The 19,802-nt window shown below is 40.9% G+C and overlaps 1 protein-coding gene and 1 long non-coding RNA gene across 2 annotated transcripts in view; one reads left to right on the top strand and one right to left on the bottom strand.

Moving 5' to 3' along the window:
* actn3b (actinin alpha 3b) overlaps window positions 1-19,802 on the top strand; it is a 31,530-nt gene that overhangs the window by 9,576 nt on the left and 2,152 nt on the right. Inside the window, exons 2-20 of the mRNA XM_032582377.1 lie at window positions 10,265-10,379; window positions 10,569-10,688; window positions 12,003-12,089; window positions 12,309-12,396; window positions 12,600-12,678; window positions 13,232-13,313; window positions 13,721-13,806; window positions 14,001-14,093; window positions 14,989-15,219; window positions 15,372-15,519; window positions 15,600-15,750; window positions 16,396-16,504; window positions 16,598-16,738; window positions 17,747-17,929; window positions 18,433-18,567; window positions 18,904-19,083; window positions 19,179-19,325; window positions 19,428-19,493; window positions 19,599-19,757. Of these exons, the coding sequence (XP_032438268.1) occupies window positions 10,265-10,379; window positions 10,569-10,688; window positions 12,003-12,089; window positions 12,309-12,396; window positions 12,600-12,678; window positions 13,232-13,313; window positions 13,721-13,806; window positions 14,001-14,093; window positions 14,989-15,219; window positions 15,372-15,519; window positions 15,600-15,750; window positions 16,396-16,504; window positions 16,598-16,738; window positions 17,747-17,929; window positions 18,433-18,567; window positions 18,904-19,083; window positions 19,179-19,325; window positions 19,428-19,493; window positions 19,599-19,757 (2,400 nt within the window). The remainder of the gene's footprint in view (window positions 1-10,264; window positions 10,380-10,568; window positions 10,689-12,002; window positions 12,090-12,308; window positions 12,397-12,599; window positions 12,679-13,231; window positions 13,314-13,720; window positions 13,807-14,000; window positions 14,094-14,988; window positions 15,220-15,371; window positions 15,520-15,599; window positions 15,751-16,395; window positions 16,505-16,597; window positions 16,739-17,746; window positions 17,930-18,432; window positions 18,568-18,903; window positions 19,084-19,178; window positions 19,326-19,427; window positions 19,494-19,598; window positions 19,758-19,802) is intronic.
* Window positions 3,982-5,253, bottom strand: LOC116732312 (uncharacterized). The gene is made up of 2 exons (XR_004341760.1): window positions 4,680-5,253; window positions 3,982-4,322 (listed from the first exon to the last, which is right to left on the bottom strand). It is a non-coding gene; the product is annotated as an uncharacterized LOC116732312 (long non-coding RNA).

Here is a 19,802-nt window from a genome sequence, read left to right as displayed (position 1 = left end):
TCAGATCAACGCATCTACTGTATATCTCACTGGCATCTTGCACAGGGTTTACACACACCCATATAACACCCCGACACACAGTGGACCAGAATAAACAAGCTAGGCCTTTTATCCTCTGAACAAAGACATAAATCAGCAGGTTTAGGCCCGGACCTCGCTCTACAGGCCGATTGCTGGTCTTGCTGTCGTCAGGGTCTCTGGCTTTAAGCCTATTAATCCTCTATAAAGAAGAGAAGGGGTGATACTGAACTGACTTGCAGCTCAAAGCGAATTTGGTAACGGGAAAGACTTTTTTTGGTTCTAATTCACGCTTAAAGGATAGTTTTATAAATAACTGCATTCTGCCACAACCGGCTCTTTCAGCCCATTCATGATTTTTTATGATCCGAAGTGAAAGTGAGTTTAATGTAGACAATGTACTTTACCAAAGCTATATTCATTTCAGCCTTCATGTTAAAGTCTTGCTCTCTCTCACAGACAGGTTATGAAATATTGTAGAAAATCGTATTTTCTCCTTTGACTTCATTTCAAACACTGTCCTGATTCTAAAGATAAACAACTTGAGTTTTCTTAGGGCACTAAAGAATGTTTTGGTCGCTGTGACTTGGAACGGTGCATCTGCATAAGAGGAAGGATTTTTGGGTGTCTGACTAGCAAGTTAAAGGTCAGAATTGGACAAGAGGAAAATTATCTGATATGAATAACTAGCAAATTTCTCAGAGTATTCCTGGGATTGTATTAGATGATAAAAAAAACAAAAATATTCAACCCATACTTCACAAATGGAACCAAATTATGTTCCCACAAGAAGAATATGAGCTTAATTTTAGTAATTTGATGATGGCAAATTGTTATTTAATCCTGGTTTTCCGCTTTTATTTTTCCTTCATCAAATTTCAAGTTGCTCTTTAAAAATAGTCGCATGAACCCAGAAGGTGTAATCTATTTACACAGTGAAGAAGAAATACCGTTTCCCAAATTCATGAATCAAATGCGATGGTATTTTTAAGAAAAAAATGGAGGCGAGTTCAAGAGGAAGGATGTTTTCCCCAAAATGTTTTCATTGCACCCGAGCTTAGAGATCCAGGTCTCTCTGTAGAGGCGGTGAAGGTGTGAATGCAAAGCCACCGAGAGGAAGAGAGGTCAGATGGGACTCCTGCATTCTGGGACCACCTGTTGTTCTCCGCAGCGCCGCTCGCATCGTCGCCCCGTCACTTTATCGCCTGTTGAAACGCAGCGTGAGCTCAGGGTTTCAACCTGCTGCTTCCAAAGGAGCTCTGACACAACACAGTGACGTCACTTTGCACAAATTCATGACGAGGAGTTTTAAAATCAGTCAGGAATTATTTAGAAAGGATTTTAAATAACTTTCCCAAACGTCATTACACGGTCATTGTAATAATAATAATAATAATAAAAGAAACAATTTAAAATTTAATGGAAAAATTTAGCGTCTGTTCTGACTCAAATTAAGCTTTTTTTGTTTTTTACAACATTGAAGCTCAAATGTGAAGAAGTATTTCATTATTATTATTTTAGCAGATCATTCTATTTCCTGTTTTGAAATACATTTAAAGATTAAATGGCTTTTTTTTTTTTGCTTCATAGGTTTTTATGTCTGAATTCAGAGTATCAAACATACTAAAATATATAAACTAAATATATTTTGGTGTCTTCAGGAAATCAGTTGAACAGATCTATTGCAATCTATTTCTACAGCTGCTTGATTGAACATGTACTCCACCAGCTTGCTAAACACATTCAAACCACCCAAAATAATCACACAGTGACAGAAATCAAGGAATCATCCTTGACTAAAGCACATTTATTGCTATGAAACAAAAAGTATTTACAGTATTAGTCATCAAAAGTAAAAATTTTATTGGTGACATGCTGAAAATGCACTGTTTTTAATAGTGAAGATCCAAAACATTTAACTGGCAGCATATAAATTAAAGACAGCAACTGACCTAAGAAGGAATAACAGAAAATCATGAGGTGCTTTGCAGCCTCTCTTCAGTTGCTAGGCTGCAGGTTTAATCGTTTTATTTGAGTCTTCCCTCTCGGTATATAATTATAATATATATAATTATAATTGGTAATTGGTTACCACCAATTACCAATTATAATTATATATATTATAACACATGGACACATGTACTGAAAACCAAACCATTTCCTAATGATGCCATAAATTGTGAAGCGTACAAGTGGCGACGCATGTAGGAAATGTTTTGAATTTGCATGATGTTTTGCCGAAGCAGTGAATAAATCTGCACAGGCTGCGTACTGTGAGCCGTTACTGCGAGTTCACGCGAGCAGGCCTTGAGTGCAGCATGCATAGCTAGTGTTTGTGTGAGTGTTGAAGATGGCTGGACAGGATTTCTGAACAGGTGTTTGACTAAGGTAGCTGGAGACCACAAGGTCAGCCATGAAGGCAAACTATTCTTACGCTGGTACAGAGTCATAAATACTTGACTTATTATAAATAAATTGCAAATGCTTGAAATGCTGGCCGTGAGTGCTTTTATATATGTGCGTTACAAAGTTGAGTCATGTATGATAGAGTTATTGGCTCTTCTTTATACAGACTGTAAACTTCTAATGGAAAAGTTTTACTTTCACTTGATATTCTAATTTATTCTGCCCATTTACTGAAAAGGTTTTGATTCAAGTTGGTTTAATTTACAAAAACAATCTCTCTTTCTACCCAGTGTGTCCCAGTTGTTCCCTTTTTAAAACATGTTCCTGATTTTCCTGGTATAAGAACCTTAGAAGTGACTTTTTTGGGGGGGTTTTCGCCCCGAGGATGTAAATGTGCCAGCTCTTTAATCAATTGAACATAAAGCTATACATCTTTAATGATGGCTAAATGTAAAAGCGGCAGACAGGCCTCTGTTTAATGCAGCTCCGATTAAACCAGAGCAACATTCAACCAACACTCGTCTTTAATTAGACCAACCGGCTCAGACCGAAGGTGTTAATTAGTGAATAGATCTACGGTGGACATTTAGAATTAAATTTAAAGATCTCATTGTCTGTTTTGCAGATCGTTTATGTAATAATCTATCTGATTAGCGCAAGTTTAGAGGTGGAGTTATTTTACTGTCAATGTAGATTTGGACCTGTAATTGCAAAGATCGCCTTGATTTATCTGGGGTAAGACTCTGGTCTCGTCAGATCAGTCTCAGAGGACAGACACACACACACACACACACACACCCCCACACACACACACACCCCCACACACACACACACACACTGTGAGTCAGCACTGTGTGTCTAAAGGGAATGATCAGCTAGGAAGAGACAGACTGTTTATGTACGCCTTCCCTGTTACTGGGTTAATATTAGGAATGGTGTTAGACATATCATCACTGTTTGGTAAGATGCATCGCCAAAAACATTTGCGATAAGAAAATATTTTACTTCCAAATCACTTTTAAAAAAAATATAAAAATAATCCCACCTCACATTAAAATGTTTTTGCGACTTACACTTTAACATACTATGACCAATGCTGTCGTTCCATTTTATGTGATTTAAAAAAAAATTCGCTGTCAATATTTATTCGCACAGTCTGCTGTGGTTGTAGCTGACGAATTCGAGTTACGCTGTGACAAAACTAAAGCCTTACGATGCTTTAGCGAACAACCAGAACCATACTTCCTCCCTTAAACCGTCTCGTTTTATGTTTCTGCAGTTATATTCACAATGTCCTATGTTACATTGAGAACATAACTTCAGAAACAATGTCTGTTATCCATGCGGCCTGGTTATATAAAGTGTATATGTAAGGAGTTGCTGTTTGAAATCAGGGTTTAAATTAGTTGCCTACATATTATCACTAACTGTTATAAGGTTTAAAACAAACTTTAGTTTTAATATGTTGAGTATAAGTTGCTAAATTGAGTAATTGGTAGAGCTTTACCACGTTGAATACTCTAACAACTCCTCAGAGAAATCAGAAAGTCAAGCTAGTTAATTTAAGCTAGCTCAGCTTTATTTGTAGGAGAGATTTTTAAACATTGCACTGTTACGCTCTGACGTCTGAAACTCGTAAAACTCCTACATCTTCCTGAGACTACAGCCATGACGTCTTCCAGCAGCTCGGCGGCTGCGTCATCCCTTTGATAGGCAGGCGAGCGAGCGACATCATCAGGAGCCTGACGCCTGTTCTGATGTGAAAGAGGAGGTTGGGTGTTCGTGTCAGCTGTATTGAGGGTCAGTAGCCCTGATCTTTCTTTGGGCGGCGGCGGGGGACACTGTAGTTATGTGAGGCATTCAGCCGAGCCACCATGACCTCATTTTACAAGACGGACCTGCAGAAAAAAAAAAAAACAGGCTAAGCTAAGTCAGACCGACAGGAGTGGATAAACAGGAAGGAAGTGAAGACAAGATGAAGCAGTGGCTTCACGCTGGTGGACAACCGCAACTAAGACAACGAGGCCGGAAAATGTCAAAGACGTAAAACTACAAGACCCTTTAACGTCAGTGAAATAGAAGCTGGGTGTTTGTTGGTCAGCTCTTTTTGCTTTGTAAAAACACAGAGACTATGTTTAAACTCAATTCATTGTTTTCCATTTCAAGAGTAATTAACACTTTACTCCGGTGAGATCAGTGAAAGGTCGACCCTTTTATAATTCCTTTGTTTTTCTCCCCCCCAACAGAAATCTTACCCGATATTCTCAAATCCATTCCTTCCTTTCCCCCTGCATCGCCTTCTTGACCTTCCTCCCCCTCTTCCTCTGTCTTGTACTTTTACAGTTCACCTCAGGAATCCTGCCTTCTCAGCTGTCCAGTGGTGTCCCATGCCAACCCAATTTAGCCTCTGCCACCTCCGCCTCTTCTTACGCCTCCTTGTTGCTCCTTTAGCTTCTCAGCCTCCGTCCTCAAACACCGCCTCATCTTTTGGCGAGGGATGGGTACGGGGGTCTGTGGGCTGGATTAGCGGCCTGTCTAAATTTGGTCATGCATGACAAACGAGCCCAGCACCTGCTGGTTGGACAGACGGCCTCTCCTCCTCCTCCTGAGACCCTTACATCAAATTACACTGGAGCCTGGGAATTCCTGTCTGTCCGCACGCTAAAAGTCTCTTTAACCTTTAAAATAAAAAAAATTGGGAAAGATGTTCGGCATGGTTCAAACTTGAAAAAAATATTACTTATACTGCTGGATTAAGTCAAAACTATCCCAAAAGCTTTTTGAGTTAATACATACTGTATGAAAATACGATCAACAGGCAATAATTTGGACTTTAATCCGAAGAGTTTCACATTATTACAATCAATGCAGCGAGAAGGTCTTGGTTTTTATACATCGACAATCAAATTGTGTCCATCAAACTCATTTGACAGAAATCATGGGATTTTCATGATTTTCCTCATCTTAGAAGTATTTCTTAAATTTAATTTAGTTTCGATTAAAAAAAACAAACCTCTACTTCTTCACAATCTGACTTGCATTTTTGTGCCATTCAAAGATACTTAAAGATAAAATACGTGACTTTCAACCAATAGCGCCACATCTTAAAGATTCTACATAAACAGCTCAGGAAAACAATGAAGAGACCCCTTACAATGACCAATTTCTCTGATTTAACTTTTTATAGGTATACGTTTGAGTAAAATGAACATCGTTCTTTTATTCTGTGAACTACTGACAACATGTCTCCAAAATACCAAGCAAAACGTTAGTATTTATTTGCAGACAATGAGAAATGGTCAAAATAACGAAAAAGATGCAAAGAAAACAAGTTCATGTTCATTTAGAAACAACAGTACAAATGTTTCAACTCAGGAAGAGTTCAGAAATCAATATTAGGTGAAATAACCAGGAGGTTTTCAATGGGGTTCAGCGCAGTGGGCTCTTCATTTTTTCCAGAGCTATATTCTCCATACTGTGTCTCCCACTTCTGTGGATATTATCAAAATTTTATTCAAATTGACCACACTGACTCAATAATAACATTAAGTTATCTCTGGTTAAATATGCAGATGTTCTTCCTGCTCTGATGAAAACTAATTTAAAAACAATCTACGCTAGTAGACTTTGGATAGGACTTTGAACTTTCAGCCCAAGATGGTCAGGAGATCATTAATGATGAGGAAAAAGAAAAAAATGCAGCAAAAGTAGCTTATGCTTTCCCGACGCAGTAGCGCATTGTTAACGCCACACCCTGCATCCCAATGACGTCAGTATTCATGACACGGTTTTGATGTTTTGCTCCTGTTCAGACTCAAACGAGAGCTTTCAGATGTTTAGTCTTCGTTGTTTAGCCTGTACAATTAAAAATGTTTGACTCACAAATCAAAACAGTGCTGCCAGTAGTCCTGTCAGCTCTGCAGTTCAGCTAAATTTGAAAAAAAAAAAGAAAAAAGCTTTTCTTCCTGTACTGAGAAATGTTCTTTAACCTCCTGATCCGTTGTCGTCTTCCATCCCGTCACTTTGATCTGTCACCGCGAATATATCTTTTTTTAACTTTCCCATGCGCCCTGTCTCAATGAAGTTGCCAAGTAGAGAAACGAGGCTACAAACATACTCCCAAACGCCATGTATCGATGCTTGGCTTTTTTGATTTCTGCATTTCCCCACAAACCCTGTTTCAGCTCTAATTAATACACGCCGTGCGCCTCACTCCACCCACACATTCATTTCTTGTTAGGCATTCAGCTCTTGCACTTATTCCGCTTCTACTCCCCCACATTCTCCAAACACTGCCAAAATTTCAACTCTACAGTAAAATAAAAAAAAAGCCCAACCACGTCCACAGTCTCCTGAATTTGAACTTGCATATCCTGTTTTCAGATTTAAGCTAAACACCATGAAAGCCTCTTAGAAAACCCATTTAGCGAGTGATTGAATGGTCTAATGGAACCAGTAAGCCGTCACTTATGTGCACGACTTTATGCAATTAGGCAGTTTCAGACAAGACAGGAACATCACTACATCCTGCTCAGTTTATACAGATAATGAACTAATAAGTAGAAAATGTAGAATTACAAAGACACAACTTCTGCTTATTGCTAAACACAACACACAGGGCAGAAAATAGCTAGATACTTGTTTTTAGAATAACATTTCTGATTAGGTTTCTCCTCATTTTCAACTTTTTCACTGTTGACACGCACTAGAGACACCATCACATTAAAAAAACCCTCAGATCAGGGTTCCCCCCAGTGTATTATAAGCCTGGCAGGCCACCAGGCTTTACTTGTGTTCCCACAAGGCTTTGCATTGCTTATTTAAGTCTTTTTAAAATGTTTGCGTTTTTTTATACTTTATAGTTGGTGTTCAGGTATTAATCTTTCAAAAACACATAATTATCAAGTGATATTTTCAAATTTCCCGTCTGCTTTAAACATTTTTTAACTCAAAAACACCATGGGCCGCTGGATGAATGACTGCCGAGCGCAACAACCACCAGGTTTAGCAAGTTTTCTGGGGGAAACCTTGCAGATTATTCTTTAGCAAATAGATCAGGGGTCTCAAACTCCAGTCCTCAAGGGCCGCTGTCCTGCAACTTTTAGATGTGCCTCTGCTGCACCACACCTGAACAGAATAATTAGGTCATTAGCAAGGCTGGGAGAACTGATCTACACAAGGAGGAGGTAATTAAGCCATTTCATTCCAGTGTTTTGTACCTGTGGCACATCTAAAAACTGCAGGACAGCGGCCCTCGAGGACTGGAGTTTGAGACCCCGGAAATAGATCCTTTGCCAAAATTCACACTTTAAGTCTCTGTCTATTGTAATTTAAGGTTTAAGCCGATCCATTAAGCCAGAATTATTCTTATCTATAGACTGCGTTACTCTGAGGCAAAGATTCCCAACATAGTGTGAAGCTAACCAGGGAAAAATGATCACTTTGTCAGTTCTGTCTTTGCGGCCCGCCTCCTTATGTTGGGTTGCTTTTCTGCAACTGGAGGTGAGAGATGAAGGACAATTACAGTTAAAGATGAAGGACATGTACATTCCCCCCCCACCCCCCCCTTATGTCTTATTTGTAATGAAATGATTTATATTTTAATGAGAAAATTGTCTGAAAATACTCATAGTGTCGACAACACCTGCATAGTGGAACTGAAAACGGCTAAACTTTGGGTGTCATGGTCTAATACACATGTCAAACTCAAGGCCCCAGGGCCAAATCTGGCCCGCTGTAGCTTTTCATGTGGCCCCCTAGACTCAAAATTACATCAATAAGTCCTTCCAGTTTTTCACAAATCTGCAAAATTCTCACAAAATCAACAGATTCTCCACATTTTTTTTTTTTTTTCAGATTTTACAGTAAAGTTTCTCAAAATTGGTCAGAGACATGGAGTTTAAGTGACGCTGCCTCAGCCTTACTTGATTTCAAGTTATCGTGCGTAACTGATACGGCGAATAACAAAAAGTCACATTTAACACATTAGACCAAATATCATAAAAATTCCTTACAAACATTTCTAAATTGGCACCACAAAATCTGTAATGTGATTTTTTTTAAAAACACTAAAAGCAATAAAAAAAATCTTGGAGGAACATCTATTTATTGATAATTTAACAGTTTATTTAGTTTTATCAATACATTCTGGCACAACTGGCCCTTTAAGAACATTCAGATTTTTGATGTGGCCCAAAATGAAAATTAGTTTGACAGACCTGGTCTAAAATATTATGTGTTTGAATTTGCATCAAGCTTGTAGAGTCTTTCCCTAAAGGCCGGGCTTCCTGAAATGTTTTTCAAAAGCTAGTAACAAAAAACACACAAAAACAAAATTGTTGCTTATTGTGTTGCGAGTGGTGGTGAACAGCTTAAAACGCTCTCAAAGCCTTGGGAAGTGTTTGTAGATGCTTTCTTTTCTTTGACATTCTTGAATAAAAGTTTGTAAAATTAAGCTATAGCTAGAGCCAGATCATTCAGCTCAATGTTGTTTTTTAAACAAAGTGTCTGCACATCTTTAAAAAGTCTCAAGTTTGTAACTTTATTAAAAGCATTAATCGCAGCTCTTAAATTTTGTGGTGACTTTTTAATCTCGTACATATCCTTGTTTCACAGGATGTCTTCATTGCGTTCTGTGACTTGTGGCGGTTGAAGCTAACACTAGCTGCTAACATGGCTAACACCCTTACTAGCTAGCTAGCTTTTTTTAAAAATAAACTTTATTTATTATAATAAACAATACAATTGTACTGTGAACAAAACTCAGGAAGATAATAACAATAATTTACCAGGGGGAGCATAAAATAAAGCAAGAAGATAAGAAAACGACAATCAATATAAATATGTATAAAGGAAATAGCACAAATTGTGATATGTGTGCCAGATGCTAGCTAGCATTTTGTGTCTATCCGGGGTAATAATGGGCTTGACACACAGGGAGCGACGACTGACGGCGACAGGTGAAAGTTGAAAGAAGACACACCGAAGTCGTTAGCGTCTACAATGCTAAAAGTTGGTACATTTTTCAACCTTCTTGTGTCGCGACGCAAGCTCACGTTTGCACATCTACGTTTACGAGCACAAACTTCCCCGTGCGTTAGCGTCATTGAGAGGCAACGAGGCGTGTCGATTCTTTTAAGCGGACATTTATCGCCAGTTGGCTGGAGGACGTTCGTTTTCACTTCCGCTACCAACTCTTAAAAGGCAGGATACATTCTGTGCAAAAACAAAATAACAACTTTTAAGGTGGACACCATGGGAGGGAATATGCAGTGGGAGGGTGAGAATAACAAAGACGCTGCCAAGAGCCGCAAACAGGCAGCAGACATTTAAATATTTTTGCTATGCGTGATTGTAATGCAGCAGGGATACCAAAAACCATCTCCTATGTTTATGGTTTTGGTCTTAAATTTCATTCAAGGCGGAGTTAAAAAAGTTAAACTGGATGTATAGAAACCCTGTAAAAGTGGTTAACAAAAAACTTCACTTGAGGTTGGATGAAAACCGATATGCGAGTAAACAGGAGCTGTCATAAATGTCAAAGTGTGTTTTCCCTTCCACTGACTGCAAGGTCTCAAACAGCCTCGCTCAGCAGTTTTTCAGCCTGGTCTTAAAAAATTCACACCCAGCTGCTGTGTGAATGTTTTGCTTTGTTTTTCTTTTACCTGCTGCTTCTAGATTGCAAATTGTGTGTGTGTGGGTGTGGGTGTGGGCGTGCGTGTGTGTGTGTGTGTGTGAGAGAGAGAGAGAGAGAGAGAGAGAGAGAGAGAGAGAGAGCACAGGCTGTACAGTTGCATGGGCAACACCGTTACCTTCGCCTCACCATGCGTCTCCCTTTCAGACCTTCACAGCTTGGTGCAACTCCCACTTGAGGAAAGCTGGAACACAGATCGAGAACATTGAGGAGGATTTCAGAAATGGCCTCAAACTCATGCTGCTGCTGGAGGTCATTTCAGGTGCGCCTCATTACAAACCAGCTCGTCCCTTGAGCCTTCCCTCATTCCTGACGTTGTATTTGGAATGGCGCCCCAACCTTCTGTCCGCATTGTTTTTACAAAACAGAAAATAATTAAAATCTGATTCAGAATTACTCCTGTATTGTTGTAAATGATCGACGTGTCTTATATAGAGTGTTTGTCTTTCAGGCGAGAGGCTGCCCAAACCCGACAAAGGAAAGATGCGTTTCCACAAGATTGCCAACGTGAACAAAGCTCTGGACTTCATCTGCAGCAAGGGGGTCAAACTGGTGTCTATTGGTGCAGAGGGTGAGGGTCCCATCTCAGGGTTATTGTTCCTGTAACCCACCTTAGTAAATCTACTCAAACAAATAGGATTATTTAAACTTCATGGAAGTTGGAAGATGGTTTTTTCTTTCAATTGATTAGGGACTGCCTCAAGCTGAGAAATATGTTTTAGCGATGTCAATACTGTCTAATAGTTTGTATAGGAAAAGAGCAAGTTGCAAGTTAAAAAAACAAGCAACCTTTAATGCATTTAGACTGAAGCGGTTACGTTAGAGTTGTGGCGATGTCAACATTGACACCTGATTCAGGATTATTGACATTTAGATCTGATATTTTGGGGAGATTTACTGAGTTTGTTGCTCTGAGCTGATGATGCAGGTTTGACCCAATTCCCGTTTCTCTTTAAGAACTATAAACAAAGCTGAAAACTTCATGGATTAATTTGAATGCAACTGGTGTTAAGAATAATATGTTTGTTGCAAAAGGAAACACTGATTTTTTTTTCAAAAGCAGACCGATGTTTCTCTCTGTGTCGCTGAAATCTCAAAGATCTATAAAATAATCCAGTTTGTGGGACGGGTACCCATAGAAATAAAAGGCAGCGTAAACAAAAGTTTGGATATCTGGGTTGGGAGGTACATTACAGCTCTTTTTTTGTTCTGTTTGCACATGTTAGAATGTAGAAGTGCACATATCTCAGGAATATTACTTTAGGTCCTTTCAAAATGCATAACAGACAACATGCGACATGATCAAGTTTTAAAGCTCCAAAAGATAAAAACCAAGAAAACTTTGCTGCAGTTCGTTCCGTCACTTAAAGCTTCACCTGAATGAACAGCGAACATGTCCAGAAGAAAATACAATTTTGTTCTAGAAGTTTCTTTCACCAGTTTTGTCTTCTCTAATTGTTAACATTTCACTGATGTTAAATAAAGTTGACAGCAGTTTTCCCCCCCAGTAACAACTTCCAGACCCAACAATGTTTTTGTTGTGGTCACTGGTCGGGGAATAAAATTGGCTTTTTAGGTTCTGATCATCGATCCAGTGCTGGTCGAGCGTAAAATGGACCGATTATGGTCTTCACCTGTTTTCCCGTTGCATCCCAAACACAGTGACTTTAAAGTAGCAATAATTAGCTCTGCTGATGCTAAGCTACCGCATTAAATATTCAAAACTTAATAAAGCAGCAAGGAGATATTTAGTTTAGAATAAAATAAAAATATATTTATATATTATCTGACATTTTCAGCATCAAACAGAACCAGAAAGAGTTACAAAGGAGAAGGATCTCTCGAAGTCTCTGTGTTTTCTTCTTTGCTCCGTTTGTCTGGACAGAAATTGTCGACGGTAATGTGAAGATGACCCTTGGTATGATCTGGACCATCATCCTGCGCTTCGCCATCCAGGACATATCTGTGGAAGGTGTGTGTGTGTGTGTGTGTGTTCACAGAAAGCATTCAATTCACAAACACACACCTGCTGTTTGAGATACATTCCACATAAACAAGGCAACATGTTGGGGAAAAAAAACTATTTATTTTAAACAGTAACTCCTGGTTCTAAATCATTTCTGTACTTCTGTTCCTACTCTGACGTTTTGTTCTGCTTTATTTGTTAATTTCTCTCCCTCCACTATTTCAGAGACCTCCGCTAAAGAAGGTCTGCTGCTCTGGTGCCAGAGGAAGACTGCCCCCTACAGGAATGTCAATGTGCAGAACTTCCACATCAGGTTAGTCCGCAGCGCCCCCCTGTGGCACAAACGGGCTACTGCACTCTTAACATCTCATCTCTTCCTCTTTATTGTGTTTTGTCGTCTTTTTGGGGGTTTTGGGACATTTTTGCACCTTTTTTTTTTACATACAGCTCTGCTCTGTCTCTTTATGACCTGATCTACTTTCTGGGTTGTTTTTCTTCTCTTCCTTTGTCGCTCAGCTGGAAAGATGGCCTGGCGCTGTGTGCCCTCATCCACAGACACAGACCTGACCTCATTGACTACTCCAAACTGAGAAAGGTGCTCCTTCTTTTTCTCCCTCTGCCTCCATCTTTTCTTTCTTACAATCATTTCTTCCCCCTGTTCTTCTGTTCCCTGCTTCCTTCCATTCCTCTTTCCTGTCTCCTTTTGTTTCCTTCCTTCTATTTCTGTGTTGATCTTCTACATTTTCAGCTTCATGTATAAATGGAATATAAAATCTGACATATATGGTCTGTATTTGTGGCTGCATATGTGCTAAAAATGCTAGTAAGAACACAAAGCGCAGATGAAAAACAGAAGCGTAGGCAAACTGTGGATTTGTTGAAATTCCAATGATCAGTTATATTGCAGCACTGCTTCAGTATAATCACATATTTTGAGTTTTAACAAAGTTCATTTGTTCTCTCTCTGTTTTTTTAACCATTTTGTATCTTTCCACATAAATCTGGATTAGAGCTTGCACCATGTTTCAATGAGAAGTGTTTTTAGCTTGGACAGCTAAACAGATGCATTGATCAGATCTCGTGTAAGATCTAGTTATTAACATTGTTTAATTAACATTTAATAACAATTAATAATTACCTTCCTTCAGGACGACCCCATCAGTAACCTGAACACGGCCTTTGAAGTGGCCGAGAAGTTCCTGGACATCCCCAAGATGCTCGACGCTGAAGGTGAGGCCGTGAAGGAGAAACCGACCGAACTGAGAGCGAACATGTTTACTATGGCACTCTGGTGACGTCGGGTTAAAACATACCGTGACATTTCCCAGAAGGAAGGACTACTGCTGTAATCCTGAGCAATCGGCCTCAAATAACCAGAAAACGTTTAGCAGCATTTATTAAATCAGAGGATTCCTTCTGAGAATCAGGGAATCATGTAAACAAACTGGTGTACTTCACTTTATCCACTCTGCTCTCATTTTAGGTCAATTGGATTAGGCCGTTTTTCTGGGGAAAAAAAACATTTAAAATGAATTGAATTGGACCTAATGCAATGTTTTTCAAACAATATTGTGTTTTCTGTAAAGCTGTGTTATTTTTAATCTCTCTCTCTTTTATTTTTTTTTAATCTCCATCAGATATCGTGAACACACCCAAACCTGACGAGAAGGCCATCATGACCTACGTGTCCTGCTTCTATCACGCCTTCGCCGGAGCCGAGCAGGTCAGATTTATGGTTTTCACTTTTCACCTTGTTGCTAATAATACAACCAAAAGTATACATACTCACTTCTAGACTGAATAAAACCATTTAGGCACTAATCTGCGAAACCTCAACCGATGACACCGAAAGCGAAATCAAGTATTTTTGGTGTTGCTATTGAAGTGTACATGCGTGTCGGTGCGTTTCACCTCCAGGCTGAGACGGCTGCTAACCGCATCTGCAAGGTGCTGGCTGTCAACCAGGAGAACGAGAAACTGATGGAGGAGTACGAGAAGCTGGCCAGCGAGGTGAGAAACTCCTGCAACCAACTCAGAAGAAGAGTTTTTTTGTTTCTTATGGTTTTTATAGAGGCTTATATTCAGGATTAGTGCAGCTGTAGCATCAACAAGCCAAGTCAAGTCTCTGTATTTCTAGAGAACGTAGATCTTTACTGTTGTGGTGATTTCTAAAATGCTGCCAATATTTCTACATCAACATGATTTCTTTGAAAAAACACGGAGCATAAACCAGAGCAACTTTGTTGTGATTTCTTCAGCCTTCCTGTTATCTGCTGAAGGTGTTACTCTCTTGAAGCTTAAATTATTTGATTCAAGATAACATAGTAAACATCTTACTGCTTCTAGAAGTGGAGTCTCTCCATCAGTAGCAACATCCACACTGAAGAGTGTTACAACGAGTCAGTAGCTCTTTGGTGATATTTGTAAAAAGATTGAGCGTTTGAGTTTCGATAAAGCTAAAAATGTTCAGTTTTCAGCAGCAGAATTATTTTCATCTTCTTAATTTGTCCTTGTTATGAAAGCAAAGTCATTTTATCCTCAAAACTTCCCCCCCCCCTCCCCTCAGTCATCTCATGTTATTTCATTTGACTTGACTGGACAAACTGGATTAGCTTTTATAAAGACAGATTAAATAAATGCAAAATTAGGTCAGCAGATAATAACAGTGTACCTCTGTATTTCTAAATTAATTGGAAAGAGATTTTTTATTTCTAAAGTCCAACTCAGAGGTCAACTTTAACAAAGCGTTTACGGTGGAAACTAAAAGCACAAGTTCACACGCCGAGAGAAACCCAGGCAGAAGAGTCTTTACTCCTCGCAGCAATTTAATTCAATTTCCAAACCACGCACGGCAGAGATGAGAACAAAGCAGGCCTGTTACAGACATGATCCCCGTTGTGTCCAGCTGCTGGAGTGGATCCGCCGCACCATCCCCTGGCTGGAGAACCGCGTGGCGGAGCAGACCATGCGCGCCATGCAGCAGAAACTGGAGGATTTCCGCGACTACCGCCGGGTGCACAAGCCGCCGCGCGTGCAGGAGAAATGTCAGCTGGAGATCAACTTCAACACTCTGCAGACCAAGCTGAGGCTCAGCAACAGGCCCGCCTTCATGCCCTCCGAGGGCAAGATGGTGTCGGTGAGGACGACGCAACACCTTTCACTGTTTTTAAGTCCTTTTAGTTTAAATGTATACTCACTAATGCCGCAATAGTCCTTGTACGTCCACGAAACAGAACACAGTCCACAATCTGTGATGTTACGTAATGAAAGCGTGTCTCTCTCCTCCAGGACATCGCCAACGCCTGGAAAGGTCTGGAGCAGGTGGAAAAGGGCTACGAGGAGTGGCTGCTGACCGAGATCCGCCGTCTGGAGAGACTGGACCACCTGGCCGAGAAGTTCAAGCAGAAGTGTGGCATGCATGAAGCTTGGACTGCAGGTAGGAATGACAGGAACAGAAACCCACGCCGACTCCCCTACCTGCCGGCGTTGAAGACTTCGCTAACTGTTTCGTTTCAGGCAAGGAGGAGCTTCTGTCTCAGAAGGACTACGAGTCGGCTTCTCTGATGGAGATCAGAGCCTTGATGAGGAAGCACGAGGCCTTTGAGAGCGACCTGGCCGCTCACCAGGACAGAGTGGAGCAGATCGCCGCCATCGCCCAGGAGCTGAAGTAAGACGCCGCAATGTCCCAACAGGATTCTGCTGCTAACGTTAGCAGAATTGTCCCGTAGGAGGGACAGAGGTGTTAATAGTCGTGAGACGTTGGGAAGGATGGAGAGGACAATCAAAGTGTGCATAAGACGAGTGGAAAGTGTAGTTATGCTTTCTAGAGAAACCTCTGAGTGTGTTGCTGCTTCTCACAACTGAATTTTTCCTTGTATTCCTGAAACAATCTCTGAACTTATAGACAGTGTTTGAGATGTCTAACAACATGGCGGATGACAGTAGGTGTAAAAAGTCACAGTTGGGGTCCTGATGTGGAAGTTCTCCACGTATGGAGGCCTTAGTCCTCGTGGTGGTGGTCGCAGGTTTGATTCCCGCCCTGGCGACATTTGCCGCATGTCTTCCCCTCTTTCCTATCGGACTACTTTCAAATAAAGGCCACTAGAGCCAACAAAACCTTTAAAAACGTCACAGTTTGGCTTTCAAAGCTTCAGGACCAAGTATAAGGTCAAGAAAAGCTAAATAAGATCAGATCCACTTATTTTCAGGAAGTGGTAAAACTGCAGTGCATGATGCTAGATTTATATTTTAAAACATGAATCACACTATAATATCTGTAGTCAGCTAAACTTACTGATGCGATCTCATTCAGTGAGCTGGACTACCATGATGCTGCTACGGTGAACGCCCGCTGCCAGGGGATCTGTGACCAGTGGGACAACCTGGGGACCCTGACCCAGAAGAGGAGGGACTCTCTGGAGGTAAATAAATAAAAAAAACCCTAACATATAGAGGCTGCAAGTTATCTTCATATTTAGATGTTTTTGAAAACTGTTGCGTTTGTGTGAGTGCAGCGCGTGGAGAAGCTGTGGGAGACCATCGACCAGCTGTACCTGGAGTTTGCAAAGAGGGCCGCGCCCTTCAACAACTGGATGGACGGAGCCATGGAGGACCTGCAGGACATGTTCATCGTCCACAGCATTGAGGAGATCCAGGTGCTCACTTGTTCTCCGTTTCCTTTTTTCATTTGAGACATTGCTGTGCAAAAGTTTTCACGTCCAACTGGACTTTTCCAAATGGTGTCAAGTTAGAAGTACAAACATTAATACATTTGAAGTAGATTTTAAGAGATTGACTAACACAAAGCAGTGGATATCTTTTGAAGTGAAAGGAAAATTGGTTTTGTTTTTATTTTTTTACTTGCATTTGTATTCAGCTTTATGTCCCCACAAACAAAATCACCATGGAAAAATTATGAGACTGGGGTGTTCGTTCACCTGTTTGTATCTTAAAATGTCTTAAATTCATGTATTTATGTCTTAAAACTTAAGCCATTAAATATTTAATGTCATTAAGAAGACATTAAGACATCTTAATGTCTTAAAATTTAAGACATTTTAAGAACAAACCAGGCTTGTTGCAGCTGAGCTTAGTTGTTCCGTATGTAAAATAAAATACATTTTTACAAAATATGTTAATCACAGCTCTCATATTTTGTTGTGACTATTTAATATCATTTACTTTACATAGTTTATTTCCATTGCAGGACTTTTCTGCCAAGCAAACGTTTGTATTTGTTATTGTGCATTAACATCAGCCTGCCAATGGGGCTAGCGACGGAAATGTATCCCCTTGGCTACAATCTAATGTATTTACATGTAAATGTTCAATAATAATACATATTGTCCCATTTTAAAAAACTAACTTGAACAAGATGCAGCAAAACATCTTCATCCCCTTCTGTGACTCGAAGCGGTTGAGGCTAGCGCTAACTAGCTGCTAATATATCCTTTCTAGCTAGCTAGCTTTTTTGCATCCATTTTCTATAAAACTATCACCAGTTGACTGGATGATGATGTAGGATTTTCAAGGTTGTGCATTTCACTGAAAATCAGATAAAAAAAATTACAATCCAACTTCTCTAAATGAGAAATATTGATTTTTTAAAGAATGTTTGTGTAAATATTGGCCTTTTTTCTTCCCCTCTTCTTCCTGCTCTCCAGAGTCTGATCACTGCTCACGACCAGTTCAAAGCCACTCTGCCCGAGGCCGACAAGGAGCGCATGGCCACCATTAGCATCCATAACGAGATCCTGAAGATCGCCCAGACCTACGGCATCAAGCTGTCCGGAATCAACCCGTACACCAACCTGAGCCAGCCGGACATCAACACCAAGTGGGAAACTGTGAGTCGAAGCAGACGTTTCCCCAGAACCAGAGTCTCGCTCAGTAAAGAATGGGCAATTAACGTGGAGGATAACCGCTTTAAGTCGCATTGTGCAAACAGGAAACGTGAGCCGATGCTGTATCTCCGTGCGCTGCATTTGGTCATCCAGCTAAAAATAAGGGGTACATACCAAGCGAGGGGTCAGAAATAGTAGCTGTAAGTTTAGATTGGACTGATACAGAACGCTACAGCATGTAAAACTGTCAGGGGAAATGAGAAGAACCACACTGGACAATCTGTCAGATTTGGTGGAGGGAAACTCGCTACAGACCATCTGCGACAAGAAACGAGAAAAGATGCTTATTTTCTTTATATAAATAAAGAGTTTATTTCATCAATCACGTTCCGATTTTCATAATCACTCAATTGATTCCACATTTAGAAATGTGATTATTGGTGAAAATGATCAACATGTCTACGTTTAAATGACGTTACGTTCTAAAACTGGATTTTATTATGCAGGTGAAGCACCTTGTACCCCTCAGAGACCAAATGCTGCAGGAGGAGGTGGCAAGACAGCAGGCCAACGAGAGGCTGAGGCGCCAGTTTGCTGCCCAGGCCAACATCATTGGACCCTGGATTCAAACCAAGATGGAGGTACAGCAAAAAATAAACTGTGTACAGTGCAGTCAGTCCAATCTGGAAAAACATGTCTTGATGGAGAAAACCAGTTTGGATTGATTTTTATGTTCAAATTTCAATCATCCATCTGTAGATCAAAGGTGAAATTTAAGGTTTTAGGGATTTTCTCTACTATCACATGTAGAGATGTGATAGTAGTTTCACTGGTCTATGTGCAGTAGACCAATGAAACGCCTCATTATCATGCAAACACAATAGGTGACAGCGTTCTTAGCATTCTTCACTTCCTTGACTCATCCAAACATTTTTTTGGTCATTGGACGTTGTTGTCACTGTTCTCCACCCGTACAGGAGATCAGCCACGTCTCTGTGGACATCGCCGGCTCCCTGGAGGAACAGATGAACAGCCTGAAGCAGTACGAACAGAACATCATCAACTACAAGTCCAACATCGACAAGCTGGAGGGAGACCACCAGCTCAGCCAGGAGTCGCTCATCTTCGACAACAAGCACACCAACTACACCATGGAGGTCCGACGGCAACGGCCTCAACTTCGTTCATCGCCCTCTCCGTTTGGGCTTTACGTCCGTCATGCTAACGTTCTCTTCTTTTCTCTCTGTCATAGCACGTCCGTGTGGGCTGGGAGCAGCTGCTCACCACCATCGCCAGAACCATCAACGAGGTGGAGAACCAGATCCTGACCCGCGACGCCAAGGGCATCAGCCAGGAGCAGCTCAACGAGTTCAGGGCCTCCTTCAACCACTTCGACAGGGTGAGGCGGCCCACTCTGGGAACATCCTCCTCTCTGTGTGGGGCTGGATCTCAACTTTGAGTGCTGTTGAGTTAGCTCGATAGTTCTGATCTTTGTCTGCAGAAGAGAAACGGCATGATGGACCCAGACGACTTCCGTGCTTGCCTCATCTCCATGGGTTACGATCTGGTCAGTGCAACCAGTTCAACCACAGACGGACCTTTATGGCCTCCTGCGCTTGTTCACTCAGATACTAAAGCTCGTCGTTGAAGTCCTCCATGTTTTCACCGACAGGGTGAGGTTGAATTTGCCCGCATCATGACCCTGGTGGACCCGAACAACACTGGCGTGGTGACCTTCCAGGCCTTCATCGACTTCATGACCCGCGAGACAGCAGAGACCGACACTGCGGAACAGGTCATGGCTTCCTTCAAGATCCTGGCTTCAGACAAGGTAAACGACACGGAACCGGCAACGCCCTCCTGCAGGACAGGCTCA

The sequence above is a fragment of the Xiphophorus hellerii genome, chromosome 14 (genome assembly GCF_003331165.1).
Source record: "Xiphophorus hellerii strain 12219 chromosome 14, Xiphophorus_hellerii-4.1, whole genome shotgun sequence".
NCBI lineage: Eukaryota > Metazoa > Chordata > Actinopteri > Cyprinodontiformes > Poeciliidae > Xiphophorus > Xiphophorus hellerii.
Note: the sequence above shows the minus strand (reverse complement) of the source record. Positions and strands in the feature narration are given on the sequence as shown.